The 20,056-nt window shown below is 44.2% G+C and overlaps 1 protein-coding gene across 1 annotated transcript in view; it reads left to right on the top strand.

The window, feature by feature from the left end:
* LOC112224524 (histone-lysine N-methyltransferase NSD2-like) overlaps nucleotides 1-19,220 on the top strand; it is a 43,872-nt gene extending 24,652 nt beyond the window's left edge. The window contains 10 exon segments of the mRNA XM_042325039.1: nucleotides 4,621-4,800; nucleotides 4,915-5,071; nucleotides 6,367-6,569; nucleotides 8,123-8,226; nucleotides 10,699-10,968; nucleotides 12,821-12,937; nucleotides 13,894-14,035; nucleotides 14,313-14,419; nucleotides 15,560-15,761; nucleotides 18,613-19,220. Coding sequence (XP_042180973.1) covers nucleotides 4,621-4,800; nucleotides 4,915-5,071; nucleotides 6,367-6,569; nucleotides 8,123-8,226; nucleotides 10,699-10,968; nucleotides 12,821-12,937; nucleotides 13,894-14,035; nucleotides 14,313-14,419; nucleotides 15,560-15,761; nucleotides 18,613-18,776 — 1,646 coding nt within the window. The 3' untranslated portion in view covers nucleotides 18,777-19,220.
* The last annotated feature ends 836 nt before the right edge of the window (nucleotides 19,221-20,056 follow it).

Raw genomic sequence — 20,056 nt, 5'->3', positions numbered from 1 at the left:
CCTTACACTGTGTATAAGACAGTAGTTTTGGAATTGTTAGTTAGATTACTTGTTGGTTATTACTGCATTGTCGGAACTAGAAGCACAAGCATTTCGCTACACTCGCATTAACATCTGCTAACCATGTGTATGTGACAAATAAAATTTGATTTGATATAATGGTGTGTTATAGGTCAGGTGTGTTAATATAATGTTGTATTGTAAGTCAGGTGTGGTATTATAGGTCAGGTGTGTTAATATAATGGTGTATTATCGGTCAAGTGTGTTAATATAATGGTGTATTATCGGTCAGGTGTGTTAATATAATGGTGTATTGTCGGTCAGGTGTGGTATTATAGGTCAGGTGTGTTAATATAATGGTGTAATATCTGTCAGGTGTGTTAATATAATGGCGTATTATTGGTCAGGTGTGTTAATATAATGGTGTAATATCTGTCAGGTGTGTTAATATAATGGTGTATTATTGGACAAGTGTGTTAATATAATGGTGTAATATCTGTCAGGTGTGTTAATATAATGGTGTATTATTGGTCAGGTGTGTTAATATAATGGTGTATTATCGGTCAGGTGTGTTAATATAATGGTGTAATCAAATCAAATTTATTTATATAGCCCTTCGTACATCAGCTGATATCTCAAAGTGCTGTACAGAAACCCAGCCTAAAACCCCAAACAGCAAGCAATGCAGGTGTAGAAGCACGGTGGCTAGGAAAAACTCCCTAGAAAGGCCAAAACCTAGGAAGAAACCTAGAGAGGAACCAGGCTATGTGGGGTGGCCAGTCCTCTTCTGGCTGTGCCGGGTGGAGATTATAACAGAACATGGCCAAGATGTTCAAATGTTCATAAATTATCAGCATGTTCGAATAATAAGAAGACAGAACAGTTGAAACTGGAGGAGCAGCACGGCCAGGTGGACTGGGGACAGCAAGGAGTCATCATGTCAGGTTATCCTGGGGCATGGTCCTAGGGCTCAGGTCCTCCGAGAGAGAGGAGGAGAGAATTATAGTACGCACACTTAGATTCACACAGGACACCGAATAGGACAGGAGAAGTACTCCAGATATAACAAACTGACCCTAGCCCCCCAACACAAACTACTGCAGCATAAATACTGGAGGCTGAGACAGGAGGGGTCAGGAGACACTGTGGACCCATCCGAGGACACCCCCGGACAGGGCCAAACAGGAAGGATATAACCCCACCCACTTTGCCAAAGCACAGCCCCCACACCACTAGAGGGATATCTTCAACCACCAACTTACCATCCTGAGACAAGGCCGAGTATAGCCCACAAAGATCTCCGCCATGGCACAACCCAAGGGGGGGCGCCAACCCAGACAGGATGACTACATCAGTGAATCAACCCACTCAGGTGACGCACCCCTTCCAGGGACGGCATGAGAGAGCCCCAGTAAGCCAGTGACTCAGCCCCTGTAATAGGGTTAGAGGCAGAGAATCCCAGTGGAAAGAGGGGAACCGGCCAGGCAGAGACAGCAAGGGCGGTTCGTTGCTCCAGAGCCTTTCCGTTCACCTTCCCACTCCTGGGCCAGACTACACTCAATCATATGACCCACTGAAGAGATGAGTCTTCAGTAAAGACTTAAAGGTTGAGACCGAGTTTGCGTCTCTGACCTGGGTAGGCAGACCGTTCCATAAAAATGGAGCTCTATAGGAGAAAGCCCTGCCTCCAGCTGTTTGCTTAGAAATTCTATGGACAATTAGGAGGCCTGCGTCTTGTGACCGTAGCGTACGTGTAGGTATGTACGGCAGGACCAAATCAGAGAGATAGGTAGGAGCAAGCCCATGTAATGCTTTGTAGGTTAGCAGTAAAACCTTGAAATCAGCCCTTGCTTTGACAGGAAGCCAGTGTAGAGAGGCTAGCACTGGAGTAATATGATCAAATTTTTTGGTTCTAGTCAGGATTCTAGCAGCCGTATTTAGCACCAACTGAAGTTTATTTAGTGCTTTATCCGGGTAGCCGGAAAGTAGAGCATTGCAGTAGTCTAACCTAGAAGTGACAAAAGCATGGATTAATTTTTCTGCATCATTTTTGGACAGAAAGTTTCTGATTTGTAGTGTATTGTAGTTCAGGTGTGTTAATGTTGTATTATCGGACAAGTGTGTTAATGGTGTGTTATAAGTCAGGTGTGTTAATATAATGGTGTATTTTAGGTCAGGTGTGTTAATATAATGGTGTGTTAATATAATGGTGTATTGTAGGTCAGGTGTGTTAATATAATGGTGTGTTATTGGTCAGGTGTATTAATATAATGGCGTAATATCTGGCAGGTGTGTTAATATAATGGTGTATTGTAGGTCAGGTGTGTTAATATAATGGTGTGTTATTGGTCAGGTGTGTTAATATAATGGTGTGAATATAATGGTGTATTATCGGTCAAGTGTGTTAATATAGTGGTGTGTTATAGGTCAGGTGTGTTAATATAATGTTGTATTGTAAGTCAGGTGTGTAATTATAATGGTGTATTATCGGTCAGGTGTGTTAATATAATGGTGTATTGTAGGTCAGGTGTGTTAATATAATGGTGTGTTATTGGTCAGGTGTGTTAATATAATGGTGTATTATCGGTCAGGTGTGTTAATATAATGGTGTGAATATAATGGTGTATTATCGGACAGGTGTGTTAATATAATGGTGTATTATCGGTCAAGTGTGTTAATATAGTGGTGTGTTATAGGTCAGGTGTGTTAATATAATGTTGTATTGTAGGTCAGGTTTGGTATTATAGGTCAGGTGTGTTAATATAATGGTGTACTATCGGTCAGGTGTGTTAATATAATGGTGTATTATCGGTCAGGTGTGTTAATATAATGGTGTGTTAATATAATGGCGTAATATCTGTCAGGTGTGTTAATATAATGGTGTATTATCGGTCAGGTGTGTTAATATAATGGTGTGTTATTGGTCAGGTGTGTTGTAGGTCAGGTGTGGTATTATAGGTCAGGTGTGTGAATATAATGGTGTATTATCGGACAGGTGTGTTAATATAATGGTGTGTTAATATAATGGTGTATTGTAGGTCAGGTGTGTTAATATAATGGTGTGTTATTGGTCAGGTGTGTTAATATAATGGTGTGAATATAATGGTGTATTATCGGTCAAGTGTGTTAATATAGTGGTGTGTTATTGGTCAGGTGTGTTAATATAATGGTGTGAATATAATGGTGTATTATCGGTCAAGTGTGTTAATATAGTGGTGTGTTATAGGTCAGGTGTGTTAATATAATGTTGTATTGTAAGTCAGGTGTGTAATTATAATGGTGTATTATCGGTCAGGTGTGTTAATATAATGGTGTATTGTAGGTCAGGTGTGTTAATATAATGGTGTGTTATTGGTCAGGTGTGTTAATATAATGGTGTATTATCGGTCAGGTGTGTTAATATAATGGTGTATTGTAGGTCAGGTGTGTTAATATAATGGTGTGTTATTGGTCAGGTGTGTTAATATAATGGTGTATTATCGGTCAGGTGTGTTAATATAATGGTGTGAATATAATGGTGTATTATCGGACAGGTGTGTTAATATAATGGTGTATTATCGGTCAAGTGTGTTAATATAGTGGTGTGTTATAGGTCAGGTGTGTTAATATAATGTTGTATTGTAAGTCAGGTGTGTAAATATAATGGTGTATTATTGGTCAGGTGTGTTAATATAATGTTGTATTGTAGGTCAGGTTTGGTATTATAGGTCAGGTGTGTTAATATAATGGTGTACTATCGGTCAGGTGTGTTAATATAATGGTGTATTATCGGTCAGGTGTGTTAATATAATGGTGTGTTAATATAATGGCGTAATATCTGTCAGGTGTGTTAATATAATGGTGTATTATCGGTCAGGTGTGTTAATATAATGGTGTGTTATTGGTCAGGTGTGTTGTAGGTCAGGTGTGGTATTATAATGGTGTATTATCGGTCAGGTGTGTTAATATAATGTTGTATTGTAGGTCAGGTGTGGTATTATAGGTCAGGTGTGTTAATATAATGGTGTATTATCGGTCAGGTGTGTTAATATAATGGTGTATTATCGGACAGGTGTGTTAATATAATGGCGTAATATCTGTCAGGTGTGTTAATATAATGGTGTATTATCGGTCAGGTGTGTTAATATAATGGCGTAATATCTGTCAGGTGTGTTAATATAATGGTGTATTATCGGTCAGGTGTGTTAATATAATGGTGTAATATCTGTCAGGTGTGTTAATATAATGGTGTATTATCGGTCAGGTGTGTTTAATATAATGGTGTATTATCGGTCAGGTGTGTTAATATAATGTTGTATTATAGGTCAGGTGTGTTAATATGTTGTATTGTAGGTCAGGTGTGTTATTATAATGGTGTATTGTAGGTCAGGTGTGTTAATATAATTGTGTATTGTAGGACAGGTGTTTTAATATCGTGGTGTATTGTTGGACAGGTGGGTTAATATCGTGGTGTATTATAGGTCAGGTGTGTTAATATAATTGTGTATTGTAGGACAGGTGTTTTAATATCGTGGTGTATTGTTGGACAGGTGGGTTAATATCGTGGTGTATTATAGGTCAGGTGTGTTAATATTGTGGTATATTGTTGGACAGATGTGTTAATATCGTGGTGTATTGTAGGTAAGCTGATGCGTTGCCTGCGCTGCCCGGTGGCGTACCATACAGGAGAGGTGTGTGTTGCGGCTGGCAGTGAGATGTTGACCCCCACCACCATCATCTGCACCAACCATTTCTCACCCAAGAAGGGCTACAGCCACCACTCGCATGTCAACGTCAGCTGGTGCTTCGTCTGCTCCAAAGGTCAGTATCTACTCCTCTGTAGAACGACAGTAATATTGAAGACTGCTGCTGGAGTCCAAGCAGGAGAACGTGTTGCCTTGTGCACTAAGTCAGATACTGTCTGTCATCCTGTAGGTGGCCAGCTCCTGTGCTGTGAGTCGTGTCCAGCAGCGTTCCATCCAGACTGTCTGAACATCGCCATGCCGGATGGCAGCTGGTTCTGTAACGACTGCCGGGCCGGAAAGAAACCCAAATATAGAGACATCATCTGGGTCAAACTGGGCAACTACAGGTCAGTACAGGGACATGGCCAACTACGGGTCAGTACAGGGACCATGGCCAAGTACGGGTCAGTACAGGGACCATGGCCAAGTACGGGTCAGTACAGGGACCATGGCCAAGTACGGGTCAGTACAGGGACCATGGCCAAGTACGGGTCAGTACAGGGACCATGGCCAAGTACGGGTCAGTACAGGGACCATGGCCAAGTACGGGTCAGTACAGGGACCATGGCCAAGTACGGGTCAGTACAGGGACCATGGCCAAGTACGGGTCAGTACAGGGACCATGGCCAAGTACGGGTCAGTACAGGGACCATGGCCAAGTACGGGTCAGTACAGGGACCATGGCCAAGTACGGGTCAGTACAGGGACCATGGCCAAGTACGGGTCAGTACAGGGACCATGGCCAAGTACGGGTCAGTACAGGGACCATGGCCAAGCACGGGTCAGTACAGGGACCATGGCCAAGTACGGGTCAGTACAGGGACCATGGCCAAGTACGGGTCAGTACAGGGACCATGGCCAAGTACGGGTCAGTACAGGGACCATGGCCAAGTACGGGTCAGTACAGGGACCATGGCCAAGTACGGGTCAGTACAGGGACCATGGCCAAGTACGGGTCAGTACAGGGACCATGGCCAAGTACGGGTCAGTCTTTCCAGCTTTATGCAAGTCAGCAATTCTTAATCTTCTGATATCTCTTTTGTTCGAGGCATGGTTCACATCAGGCAATGCTTCGTGTGAATAGCAAACTCATATTTTGTGAGTTTTTTATATTGCAGGACAGCTCTAACATTTCCAATCTCGTCTCATTGATTCCAGGCTAGCTGGGTCCTGACTCCAATTATCTTTTGAAAAAGTAATTAGCCTAGGGGTTCACAAACCTTTTCCAAACTACACTGTGAATGTTTAAAATAAGTATTCAATATAGGCCAGAAAAATACTATTGTTGTGACTTAGAGGAAGATCAGATCACATTTTTTGACCAATTTATGTAGGAATCCAGGTAATTCCAAAGGGTTCTCATACTTTTTCTTGCAACTATATGTAGAACTTGAAGCTGGAGTGCCTGCAACAAAAAAATATTTATTTTCTGGTTGTTAGCATATTTAACTAAAAGCCTCCATGGAAATGTGCTATTATTTATGCTTATTTGGTTAGCATACTGGTAATAGATTGGCCAATGGCCTTTTTTTTAACCATAAATCCTGGAGTGAGAGAAGGACGATATGAACATCTGGATACCACCCGACCCTGTGTGTGTGTGTGTGTTAGAACACTGTTTCATTTCCCTTGTTATGTCCAGGTGGTGGCCTGCAGAGATCCAGCACCCCCGGAACATCCCCACCAACATCCAGCACCTTCGCCACAAAATCGGAGAGTTCCCAGTCTTTTTCTTTGGTTCTAAGGACTACTTCTGGACGCACCAGGGTCGAGTTTTCCCCTACATGGAGGGAGACAGGGGCAGCAGGGTCCAGAAGACTGGGATAGGGAAGGTCTTCAAGAACGGTAAACTCACCTATGGAATATTAAGCAGCCCACTGTCCTTTTTTGGACAAAAGAGTTTTCTAAGAACTTAAGTTGTTGATACTAACTCTCGAAGGCTACAATTAGAATAATAATAATCAATTGGAGTTCTTTCCAAGAATAACAAGACAAACACAATTGATCAACATTTAATAACACTCATCAAACATAACGAGAATAATCATGAGATAAGATAAGAAGTGAAGACATGCAGATCCTGAACATTAAATGTAATAGTCAGTCTGTGATCAAAGTCTGTAGCTTGTCCTGAGTTGGTGTCCTTATGCTTGTTGCGCTTATCTGTTAGCTCCTTTCTTGAGTTTGAGGCTAAACTCTAATTTTTTCCTTCTGTCCTTGAAGGTGGTCTAGTGTACCGTTCAGGTTACACTAGCTCTCTGTCCTTGAAGGTGATCTGTAGTGTACCGTTCAGGTTACACTAGCTCTTTGTCCTTGAAGAAGGTGATCTGTAGTGTACCGTTCAGGTTACACTAGCTCTTTGTCCTTGAAGAAGGTGATCTGTAGTGTACCGTTCAGGTTACACTAGCTCTTTGTCCTTGAAGAAGGTGGTCTGTAGTGTACCGTTCAGGTTACACTAGCTCTTTGTCCTTGAAGAAGGTGGTCTGTAGTGTACCATTCAGGTTACACTAGCTCTTTGTCCTTGAAGAAGGTGGTCTGTAGTGTACCGTTCAGGTTACACTAGCTCTTTGTCCTTGAAGAAGGTGGTCTGTAGTGTACCGTTCAGGTTACACTAGCTCTTTCTCCTTGAAGAAGGTGGTCTGTAGTGTACCGTTCAGGTTACACTAGCTCTTTGTCCTTGAAGAAGGTGATCTGTAGTGTACCGTTCAGGTTACACTAGCTCTTTGTCCTTGAAGAAGGTGGTCTGTAGTGTACCATTCAGGTTACACTAGCTCTTTGTCCTTGAAGAAGGTGGTCTGTAGTGTACCGTTCAGGTTACACTAGCTCTTTGTCCTTGAAGAAGGTGGTCTGTAGTGTACCGTTCAGGTTACACTAGCTCTTTGTCCTTGAAGAAGGTGGTCTGTAGTGTACCGTTCAGGTTACACTAGCTCTTTTAAGGTCTTATGTTTCTGAGATTTTGTTTTTGTGTTTAGTGCATGGGCACTTCCGTCCCAATTTCTCTACTCGATTACAGGTACTATTCCCTAAAAGGAACTTTTTCCATAATTTATCAAATTACCATTTCTGGACATTTAAAGGCAAAGATCCAGGCCCTGTAGACGGGTTGCTGGAGATGGAGGTGCTTATGTTGAGTTGAGAGGTCCAGCAGGATAAGAGGCTAAGATAGTGTGGGGGAGACAGCAGTCCTTTTGCCCCTAGGTGTGAACGGACACTTTTATGACCCTTTGTCTTGGAGAAAAAGGAACTCAGTAGTCCATAACGGTTCAGTGTTTTAGACAGTAAAATAATGCTCCTCCTTACATTAAAACGACACGTCGCTGCACTACCGATCATTGTCTTTTGTGCCTGTTTGTAGTATCACTAAGACAACTGAAGATAACAGTAGTCTGTCTCTCCAGCGCTTTTGGAGGCAGAGAATCGCTTCAAGGAGATCAAGATGGAACGGGAGGCCAAGGAGACGCAGGAGAACAACAGGAAACCACCTCCGTACAAATACATCAAGGTCTGAACTCTATAAACCTAACCCTTTGTAACAACTGTGCTCTTACTTCTATCCTTCAAACTCTGTCCATCTTAGTCCTTCAAACTCGGTCCATCTTAGTCCTTCAAACTCGGTCCATCTTAGTCCTTCAAACTCGGTCCATCTTAGTCCTTCAAACTCGGTCCAGGACTTTGACGGGCCGCCCCCAGGTGGTGAGGGTAGGAAACAACATCTCCACCCCGCTGATCCTCAACACTGGGGCCCCATAAGGGTGTGTTTTCCACCCTCTCCTGTACTCCCTGTTCACCCATGACTGTGTGGCCACGCACGCCTCCAACTCAATCATCAAGTTTGCAAACGACACTACAGTGGTAGGCTTGATTACCAACAACGACGAGATTGCCTACAGGGAGGAGGTGAGGGCCCTCGGAGTGTGGTGTCAGGAAAATAACCTCACACTCAACGTCAACAAAACAAAGGAGATGATCGTGGACTTCAGGAAACAGCAGAGGGAGCACCCCCCCATCCACAAAAAAACAGGACAGTAGTGGAGAAGGTGGAATGTTTTAAGTTCCTCGGCATACACATCACTGACAAGCTGAAATGGTCCACCAACACAGACAGCATCGTGAAGAAGGTGCATCAGCGCCTCTTCAACCTCAGGAGGCTGAAGAAATTTGGCTTGTCACCAAAAGCACTCACAACCTTCTACAGATGCAAAATTGAGAGCATCCTGTCGGGCTGTATCACTGCCTGGTACGGCAACTGCTCTGCCCACAACCGTAAGGCTCTCCAGAGGGTAGTGAGGTCTGCGCAACGCATCACCAGGGGCAAACTACCTGCCCTCCAGGACACCTACAGCACCCGATGTCACAGGAAGGTCATAAAGATCATCAAGGACATCAACCACCTGAGCCACTGCCTGTTCACACCGTTACCATACAGAAGGCGAGGTCAGTACATCAAAGGAACCGAGAACCTGTTTTTCAGTCTCTATCTCAAGGCCATCAGACTGTTAAACAGCCATCACTAACAGTGAGTGGCTGCTGCCAACATACTGACTCAACTCCAGCCACTTTAATAAAGTAATAATTGGATGTAATAAATGTATCACTAGTCACTTTAAACAATGCCACTTTATATAATGTTTACATACTGTACATTACTCATCTCATATGTATACACTGTACTCTATACCATCTGCATCTTGCCTATGCCACACGGCCATCGCTCATTCATATATTTATATGTACATATTCTTATTCATTCCTTTACACTTGTGTGTATAAGATAGTTGTTGAGGAATTGTTAGATTACTTGATAGATATTACTGCACGGTCGGAACTAGAAGCACAAGCATTTCAGTACACTCGCATTAACATCTGCTAACCATGTGACCAATAAAATTAGATTTCATTTGATCTTAGTCCTTTAAACTCGGTCCACCGTAATCCTTTAAACTCGGTCCACCGTAGTCCTTTAAACTCGGTCCACCGTAGTCCTTTAAACTCGGTCCACCGTAGTCCTTTAATTAAACGCGGTCCACCTTAGTCCTTTAAACGCGGTCCACCTTAGTCCTTTAAACGCGGTCCACCTTAGTCCTTTAAACGCGGTCCACCTTAGTCCTTTAAACGCGGTCCACCGTAGTCCTTTAAACGCGGTCCACCGTAGTCCTTTAAACGCGGTCCACCGTAGTCCTTTAAACGCGGTCCACCTTAGTCCTTTTAAACTCGGTCCACCTTAGTCCTTTAAACTCGGTCCACCTTAGTCCTTTAAACTCGGTCCACCGTAGTCCTTTAAACTCGGTCCACCGTAGTCCTTTTAAACTCGGTCCACCTTAGTCCTTTAAACGCGGTCCACCTTAGTCCTTAAAACTCGGTCCACCTTAGTCCTTAAAACTCGGTCCACCTTAGTCCTTTAAACTCGGTCCACCGTAGTCCTTAAAACTCGGTCCACCGTAGTCCTTTAAACTCGGTCCACCGTAGTCCTTTAATTAAACGCGGTCCACCTTAGTCAGCCTATTAGGAGATGGCGTTCTTCATTTCACCTGTCACAATGTTTGTTATGAAGCTTACCTGTATTACTCAGTCACAAAGTGTTTGTTTACAAGCACACAACGATGACACTGGAGACTTGTGAATCACTCAGGGTTGTGCAGCACACGCCAGGTGATCTAGTTACATTATGGAATTCACAACTAGATGTTTGCCAGCTAGATATCTGATAACTATTAAGTCAACTGTCTAAAATGTGCTAAATGCTCTGCAATTGTGCATTTGGTTTGCTAATTAGTAGCTAAATGGGTAGCTTCTTCCAAATCAAGCTGCACTTCGTAACAGAGAATCCCCTGGATCAAGTGCTGTCTAATATTTGTTTTGTGCGTGCAGCAAACTGAGAGTAGTCCTTCAAATGCGTTTCAACTTATTCTTTCAAACTCAGCCCTTTGTCCAGTTGGATATTTGTAATGTATGTTCTCCCCTGTATGTTCGGCAGATCAACAAGCCCTGTGGCCGGGTGCAAGTCTACACAGCCGACGTATCAGAGATCCCCAAGTGTAACTGTAAGCCCACGGATGAGAAGCCGTGTGGGTTTGAGTCAGAATGCCTGAACAGGATGTTGATGTACGAGTGCCACCCTCAGGTCTGTCCCAATGCAGAGCGATGCTGCAACCAGGACTTCACCAAGAGACACTACCCAGAGACTAAGATCATCAAGACTGCTGGCAAGGGCTGGGGTCTGGTGGCACTACGGGATATTAAGAAGGTGTGTGTGTGTATATACAGTTTACATACACCTTAGCAAATACATTTAAACTCAGTTTTTCACAATTCCTGACATCTAATCCTAGTAAAAATTCCCTGTCTTAGGTCAATTAGGATCACCACTTTATTTTAAGAATGTGAAATGTCAGAATAATAGTTGAGAGAGTGATTTATTTCAGCTTTTATTTCTTTCATCACATTCCCAGTGGGTCAGAAGTTTACATACACTCATTTAGTATCTGGTAGCATTGCCTTTAAATTGTTTAACTTGGGTCAAATGTTTCGGATATCCTTCCACAAACTTCCCACAATAAGTTGGGTGAATTGTGGCCCATTCCTCCTGACAGAGCTGGTGTAACTGAGTCAGGTTTGTAGGCCTCCTTGCTCGCACAAGCTTTTTCAGATCTGCCCACAAATTTTGAGGTCAGGGCTTTGTGATGGCCACTCCAATACCTTGACTTTGTTGTCCATGACATTTTCTGGAATTTTCCAAGCTGTTTAAAGGCACAGTCAACTTAGTGTATGTCAATTTCTGACCCACTGGAATTGTGATACAGTGAATTATAAGTGAAATAATATGTCTGTAAACAATTGTTGGAAAAATTACTTGTGTCATGCACAAAGTAGATGTCCTAACCGACTTGCCAAAACTATAGTTTGTTAACAAGACATTTGTGGAGTGGTTGAAAAACTAGTTTTAATGACTCCAACCTAAGTGTATGTAAACTTCCGACTTCAACTGTACATCTCGTGTCTTTATGCAAACTGGAAACCACACATACTGAGGCCGCATTTATTGTAGCTGGGGATTTTAACAAAGCAAATTTGAGGAAAACGCTACCGAAGTTCTATCAACACTGACTGCTCGGGTAAAACACTGGACCACTGCTACTACCCCTTTCGAAATGCCGACAAGGCCCTCCCCCGCCCTACCTTCGGCAAATCAGAACACGACTCCATTTTACTACTCCCTTCCTATAGGAAGAATCAGGAAGCACCCATTTTAATGTCTTTTCAACATTAAACAATGTAACTGGGAATCGAAATGGCCTGCCCGTACTGGGAATCGAAATGGCCTGCCCGTACTGGCAATCGAAATGGCCTGACCGTACTCCAATATTTGACAATTATGACTTGCCTTTTGCACCCCCCCAATGATCTGAATGTGGAATCTGTACCGTTTCCGATTTATCATGGACAGTAATGGTTTTGAGATTAGAAAGATACACATTACCAGACTACTCCTTTTCTCTATATTTACAACTTAGGTCAGCTATGCTGTCCTCTGGAGTCCCTTGGGAAACCCAACTACCAAACCATCCAATGATGGGATTTAGAAATCTGGGCTCCGAAAAGGTTGACTAATTTCATACCCATACTTGACATAGTTCAGTTAAAGCCCAACACATATAAACAATAAATACACTGATTGTATAAAACTTGATTTTTAATTATTGAGAAAATTGAGACATGGATTGTGTATTTGTGCCATTCAGAGGGTTAATGGGCAAGACGAACGATTCAAGTGCCTTTGAACAGGGTACGGTAGTAAGTGCCAGATGCAGCGGTTTGTGTCAAGAACTGCAAATTTGCTGGGTTTTTCACACTCAACAGTTTCCTGTGAGTATCAAGAATGGTCCACCCAGGGGTGGTTTAGGGAGTTTTTTTTGGGGGTGCCTGGAGGGTCAGGATGGTGAATTGTCTGTCTGATTTGAACCCTTCACATAAGAAAAAGGAAATGTTTTATCTGTGATCTGATTGGTTGATGGTGTTTCAGTGATGTGATGAGGGTCTATCAGTAGTCTGACTGGGTGATGCTGTATCCCTGATTTGATTGGTTGCCTCTCCTGCAGGGTGAGTTTGTGAATGAGTACATCGGAGAGCTGATCGATGAAGAGGAATGTCGCTCCAGGATCAAGTACTACCAGGAGAATGACATCACTCACTTCTACATGCTCACCATCGACAAGGTAAACTATGACATCACTCACTTCTACATGCTCGCCATCGACGAAGTAAACTATGACATCACTCACTTCTACATGCTCTGGACACTGACCTGTTATAATGTTACTGCTGGCCTGGACACTGACCTGTTAAAATGTTTCTGCTGGCCTGGACACTGGACTGACCTGTTATAATGTTACTGCTGGCCTGGACACTGGACTGACCTGTTATAATGTTACTGCTGGCCTGGACACTGGACTGACCTGTTATAATGTTACTGCTGGCCTGGACACTGGACTGACCTGTTATAATGTTACTGCTGGCCTGGACACTGACCTGTTATAATGTTACTGCTGGCCTGGACACTGGACTGACCTGTTATAATGTTACTGCTGGCCTGGACACTGACCTGTTATAATGTTACTGCTGGCCTGGACACTGACCTGTTATAATGTTACTGCTGGCCTGGACACTGACCTGTTATAATGTTACTGCTGGCCTGGACACTGACCTGTTAAAATGTTACTGCTGGCCTGGACACTGGACTGACCTGCTATAATGTTACTGCTGGCCTGGACACTGGACTGACCTGTTATAATGTTACTGCTGGCCTGGACACTGGACTGACCTGTTATAATGTTACTGCTGGCCTGGACACTGGACTGACCTGTTATAATGTTACTGCTGGCCTGGACACTGGACTGACCTGTTATAATGTTACTGCTGGCCTGGACACTGGACTGGACTGTTATAATGTTACTGCTGGCCTGGACACTGACCTGTTATAATGTTACTGCTGGCCTGGACACTGGACTGACCTGTTATAATGTTACTGCTGGCCTGGACACTGGACTGACCTGTTATAATGTTACTGCTGGCCTGGACGCTGACCTGTTATAATGTTACTGCTGGCCTGGACACTGGACTGACCTGCTATAATGTTACTGCTGGCCTGGACACTGACCTGTTGGGTTTCCAGGACCGGATTATAGACGCTGGCCCCAAAGGAAACTACTCCCGCTTCATGAACCACAGCTGCCAGCCCAACTGTGACACGCAGAAGTGGACGGTGAACGGAGACACGAGAGTCGGGCTGTTCGCTGTCTGTGACATCCCTGCTGGTGAGAACCCAGACATGTCCACTGTTCTCTTGTTTTATGGTTGTCTTGACTTAGTTATTTGGAGTTTTGTGGTTTAATAAAGGGACAGTGTGTTAATGTACCAAACATGAGTCAGGCTCATGGTCTCGTGAGGAGGTAGCCCTACCTGCGACTTCAAAATCAGTGTCACCCTCGGCTCAAAAGGGAATTTCCTCTCGGTCTGACGTTGGTTTCTCCCGTGGGAGACATGGGTTCAGATCCCAACCATGACATTAACATGGTGTTTTGTGGTTTCCAGGGACAGAGCTCACCTTCAACTACAACCTGGATTGCCTTGGTAATGAAAAGACGGCGTGTCGCTGTGGAGCTTCCAACTGTAGCGGTTTCCTTGGAGATCGGCCCAAGGTGAGTTTGCTCCTCTCGGAACAATCAGAAATGATCGAAAGATTTAGAATGGGGACACTTTATAAAAAACTCAAACACATGACAGTCTTGAGGTCCACCTGACTATTGTCTCCTGTTCCAGACCTCTGGTGGCCAAGCCCCTACATTAGTGCTGTTTCCTGTCAGACCTCTGGTGGCCAGGCCCCTATCTGACTGTTTCCTGTCAGACCTCTGGTGGCCAGGCCCCTATCTGACTGTTTCCTGTCAGACCACTGGTGGCCAGGCCCTTACATTAGTGCTGTTTCCTGTCAGACCTCTGGTGGCCAGGTCCCTATCTCAAATCCAATTTTATTTGTTACATTTGGAAAATACAACAGGTGTAGACTGAAATGCATACTTACAAGTACTTAACAACAGTGCAGTTCAAGAAATAGAGTTAAGAAAATATCTTCACGACGGTCTTGGTGTGTTTGGACCATGATGGTTTGTTGGTGATGTGGACACCAAGGAACTTGAAACTCTTGACCCGCTCCACTGTTTGGCCCTCCTTTTCCAGTAGTTCACGATCAGCTCCTTTGTCTTGATCACATTGAGGGAGAGGTTGTTATCCTGGCACCACACAGCCAGGAATCTGACCTCCTCCATAATAGGCTGTCTCATCGTTGTCGGTGATCAGGCCTACCACTGTTGTGTCGTCTGCAAACTTAATGATGGTGTTGGAGTCGTGCTTGGCCACGCAGTCGTGGGTGAACAGGGAGTAAAGGAGGGGTCTAAGTACACACCCCTGTGGGGCCCCTGTGTTAAGGGTCAGCGTTGTGGAGGTAATGTTGCCTACCCTCACCACCTAGGGGTGGCCTGTCAGGAAGTCCAGGATCCAGTTGCAGAGAGAGCTGTTCAGTCCCAGGGTCCTTAGCTTAGTGATGATCTTTGAGGGAACTATGGTGTTGAACGCTGTGCTGTAGTCAATGAACAGCATTCTCACATAAGTGTTCCTTTTGTCCAGGTGGGAAAGTATGGAGTACGATTGAGATTGCGTCATCTGTGGATCTGTTGGGCTTATGCAAATTGGAGTTGGTCTAGGGTTTCTGGGATGATGGGGTTGACTGTTTCCTGTCAGACCTCTGGTGGCAAGGCTCCTATCTGACTGTTGTTTCCTGTCAGACGTCTGGTTTCCAGGCCGCGGAGCCCAAGGGGAAGAAAGCCAAGAAGAAAGTGAAGAAGCGTCGGGCGCGTAACGAGGGGAAGGAGTCTGAGGACGAGTGTTTCCGCTGTGGAGACGGAGGTCAGCTGGTTCTGTGTGACAGGAAGAGCTGCACCAAGGCCTTCCACCTCTCCTGCCTGGACCGCACCAAGAGACCCTTCGGTAAGACCCTAACCCCCTAACCCTTCCACCTCTACTGCCTGGACCACACCAAGAGACCCTTCGGTAAGACCCTAACCCTAATTAAGAATAAAAAGCTGAAATATCTCATCAATAATATTCAACTCCTTTGTTTATGGCATGGAGCCTAAATAAGTTCAGGAGTAAAAATGTACATAACAAGTCTCATAATAAGTTGCATGGACTCACTCTGTGTGCAATAATAGTGTTTAACATTATTTTTGAATGGCTACCTCATCTCTGTATCACACACGTACAATTATCTGTAAGGTCCCTCAGTCCAACAGGGAATTTCAAACAGTTTTGATAGCCATGTTTTGATAGCCATGTAAATCTCTCTAGGGCAAGGTGACTTTTATCAATATATTCAGCTCTATTCTCAGATTCTAAAATGCTAATTAGAATGAAAGTAGACATCATGCAAGACTATAAATCCCTGCTAGCACCTGCACGTCATCTCTGACACCTTTGCTAACAGGTATTATTTAAAACTTGCACAGTTCACAGAATTGTCCATTGAAAGAAATGTAGCCAATTATTCATTGCTACATTTAGCTAACATTAGATCGTTAATCCAGAGATTCTTTGCCTCGATTCGTCAGTCTCTCATCATGGCATTTGTAGTTCTTTATGATAGCCACATTAGCAGCTAATTAGTGTTTCATTTTGGGGGGGTGAATAAAGGTGAATGTACCGATAAAGTCCGCTTGTCGTAGAGAGATTAAAACGTCACGCCAGGGTAAGCCTACACGAAACAAAGGGGATTTTTAGAAACACTTAAAATAAGGGCTATGGGACCAGTTAATGGTTGAAAAACAATTGGAACTATTGCCCTGTTTGACTGCTAGGTTTTATGGGTATTATGACTCATACCGTGGTACTCTATACACCCAGTCACTACACGGGTACAGGCATCCTTCCTAACTCAGTTTCCGGAGAGGGAAACTGCACAGGGATTTCACCATGAGCCAATAGGGACTTTAAAGCAGAGTTTTAATGGCTATGAAAGGAGACAACTGAAGATGGAGCAACAACATTGTAGTTACTCCATAATACTAACCTAAATGACAGTGAAAATATGGAAACCTGTACCGAATACAAATATTCAAAAATATATTATATATCTGACCCCAACACATTATGATATTCCATATCTGACCCCAACACATGATGATATTATATATCTGACCTCAAGACATGATGATATTAGATACAGTGGGGCAAAAAAGTATTTAGCCAGCAACCAATTGTGCAAGTTCTCCCACTTAAAAAGATGAGAGAGGCCTGTAATTTTAATCATAGGTACATTCCAACTACGACAGACAAATTGAGAAGGAAAAAAATCCAGGAAATAACATTGTAGGATTTTTAATGAATTTATTTGCAAATGATGGTGGAAAACAAGTATTTGGTCAATAACAAAAGTTTATCTCAATACTTTGTTATATACCCTTTGTTGGCCTATGACAGAGGTCAAACGTTTTCTGTAAGTCTTCACAAGGTTTTCACACACTGTTGCTGGTATTTTGGCCCATTCCTCCATGCAGATCTCCTATAGAGCAGTGTTGTTTTGGGGCTGTTGCTGGGCAACACGGACTTTCAACTCCCTCCAAAGATTTTCTATGGGGTTGAGATCTGGAGACTGGCTAGGCCACTCCAGGACCTTGAAATGCTTCTTACGAAGCCACTCCTTCGTTGCCCGGGTGGTGTGTTTTGGTATCATTGTCATGCTGAAAGACCCAGCCACGTTTAATCTTCAATGCCCTTGCTGATGGAAGGAGGTTTTCACTCAAAATCTCACGATACATGGCTCCATTCATTCTTTCCTTTACACGGATCAGTCGTCCTGGTCCCTTTGCAGAAAAACCGCCCCAAAGCATGATGTTTCCACCCCCATGCTTCACAGTAGGTATGGTGTTCTTTGGATGCAACTCAGCATTCTTTGTTCTCCAAACATGATGAGTTGAGTTTTTACCAAAAAGTTATATTTTGGTTTCATCTGACCATATGCCATTCTCCCAATCTTCTTCTGGATCATCCAAATGCTCTCTAGCAAACTTCAGATGGGCCTGGACATGTACTGGCTTAAGCAGGGGGGCACGTCTGGCACTGCAGGATTTGAGTCCCTGGCGGCGTAGTGTGTTACTGATGGTAGGCTTTGTTACTTTGGTCCCAGCTCTCTGCAGGTCATTCACTAGGTCCCCCTGTGTGGTTCTGGGATTTTTGCTCACCGGGGTGAGTTCTTGCGTGGAGCCCCAGATCGAGGGAGATTATCAGTGGTCTTGTATGTCTTCCATTTCCTAATAATTGCTCCCACAGTTGATTTCTTCAAACCAAGCTGTTTACCTATTGCAGATTCAGTCTTCCCAGCCTGGTGCAGGTCTACAATTTTGTTTCTGGTGTCCTTTGACAGCTCTTTGGTCTTGGCTATAGTGGAGTTTGGAGTGTGACTGTTTGAGGTTGTGGACAGGTGTCTTTTATACTGATAACAAGTTCAAACAGGTGCCATTAATACAGGTAACGAGTGGAGGACAGAGGAGCCTCTTAAAGAAGTTACAGGTCTATGAGAGCCAGAAATCTTGCTTGTTTGTAGGTGACCAAATACTTATTTTCCACCATAATTTGCAAATAAATTCATAAAAAATCCTACAATGTGATTTTCATTTTGTCTGTCATAGTTGAAGTGTACCTATGATGACAATTACAGGCCTCGTCTTTTTAAGTGGAAGTACTTGCACAATTGGTGGCTGACTAAATACTTTTTTGCCCCACTGTATATAACATAATGTGTTAACCAATATAATATCTATTATATAACTATGTTATGTTTCAGGGCGCTGGGACTGCCCGTGGCACCACTGTGACGTGTGTGGGAAGCCATCTGAGGCCTTCTGCCAGCTGTGCCCCAACTCATTCTGCAAGAACCACCAGGAGGGGGCACTACGGCTCTTGCCCCCCAAGGGACAGCTCTGCTGCCAAGAGCACGACCACCTCTAACACAACACCCAGAGTGGACTGAGGCCTAGGCTGACCCGGACCCCGACACACCCCCTCGGACCCCCTAAAGTCTTCAGGAGAGGCCATGACCACAGTCTGGGAGACGCTGACCTGCAGCAGAACTGGGCCCAACTCCATAATGTCTTCAAGATGACAGACGGACAGAAATCCCTTTATCAATGTATGTTGTCTCTCTCCTCATCAGGGATCTGCTGTACTAATCTACAACTCGAACCAACCAGGTCCTTTTACACTCAGATAGCCAGCTAATCAGGTCCTTCCACCTGTTAGTTGTTTGTCTGTAACTCATCTGCACTGAGAGAACTAAACACACAAGACAGTCAGAGTACAGTACACGTCCCAGTTAGTCAGCAGAGTACAGTACACGTCCCAGTTAGTCAGCAGAGTACAGTACACGTCCCAGTTAGTCAGCAGAGTACAGTACACGTCCCAGTTAGTCAGCAGAGTACAGTACACGTCCCAGTTAGTCAGCAGAGTACAGTACACGTCCCAGTTAGTCAGCAGAGTACAGTACACGTCCCAGTTAGTCAGCAGAGTACAGTACACGTCCCAGTTAGTCAGCAGAGTACAGTACACGTCCCAGTCAGTCAGCAGAGTACAGTACACGTCCCAGTCAGTCAGCAGAGTACAGTACACGTCCCAGTTAGTCAGCAGAGTACAGTACACGTCCCAGCTACAGTCAGCAGAGTACAGTACACGTCCCAGCTACAGTCAGCAGAGTACAGTACACGTCCCAGCTACAGTCAGCAGAGTACAGTACACGTCCCAGCTACAGTCAGCAGACTACAGTACACGTCCCAGCTACAGTCAGCAGAGTACAGTACACGTCCCAGCTACAGTCAGCAGAGTACAGTACACGTCCCAGCTACAGTCAGCAGAGTACAGTACACGTCCCAGCTACAGTCAGCAGAGTACAGTACACGTCCCAGCTACAGTCAGCAGAGTACAGTACACGTCCCAGCTACAGTCAGCAGAGTACAGTACACGTCCCAGTTAGTCAGCAGAGTACAGTACACGTCCCAGTTAGTCAGCAGAGTACAGTACACGTCCCAGTTAGTCAGCAGAGTACAGTACACGTCCCAGTTAGTCAGCAGAGTACAGTACACGTCCCAGTTAGTCAGCAGAGTACAGTACACGTCCCAGCTACAGTCAGCAGAGTACAGTACACGTCCCAGCTACAGTCAGCAGAGTACAGTACACGTCCCAGCTACAGTCAGCAGAGTACAGTACACGTCCCAGCTACAGTCAGCAGAGTACAG

This window comes from Oncorhynchus tshawytscha, linkage group LG08 (assembly GCF_018296145.1).
Source record: "Oncorhynchus tshawytscha isolate Ot180627B linkage group LG08, Otsh_v2.0, whole genome shotgun sequence".
NCBI classification, from domain to species: domain Eukaryota; kingdom Metazoa; phylum Chordata; class Actinopteri; order Salmoniformes; family Salmonidae; genus Oncorhynchus; species Oncorhynchus tshawytscha.
Note: the sequence above shows the minus strand (reverse complement) of the source record. Positions and strands in the feature narration are given on the sequence as shown.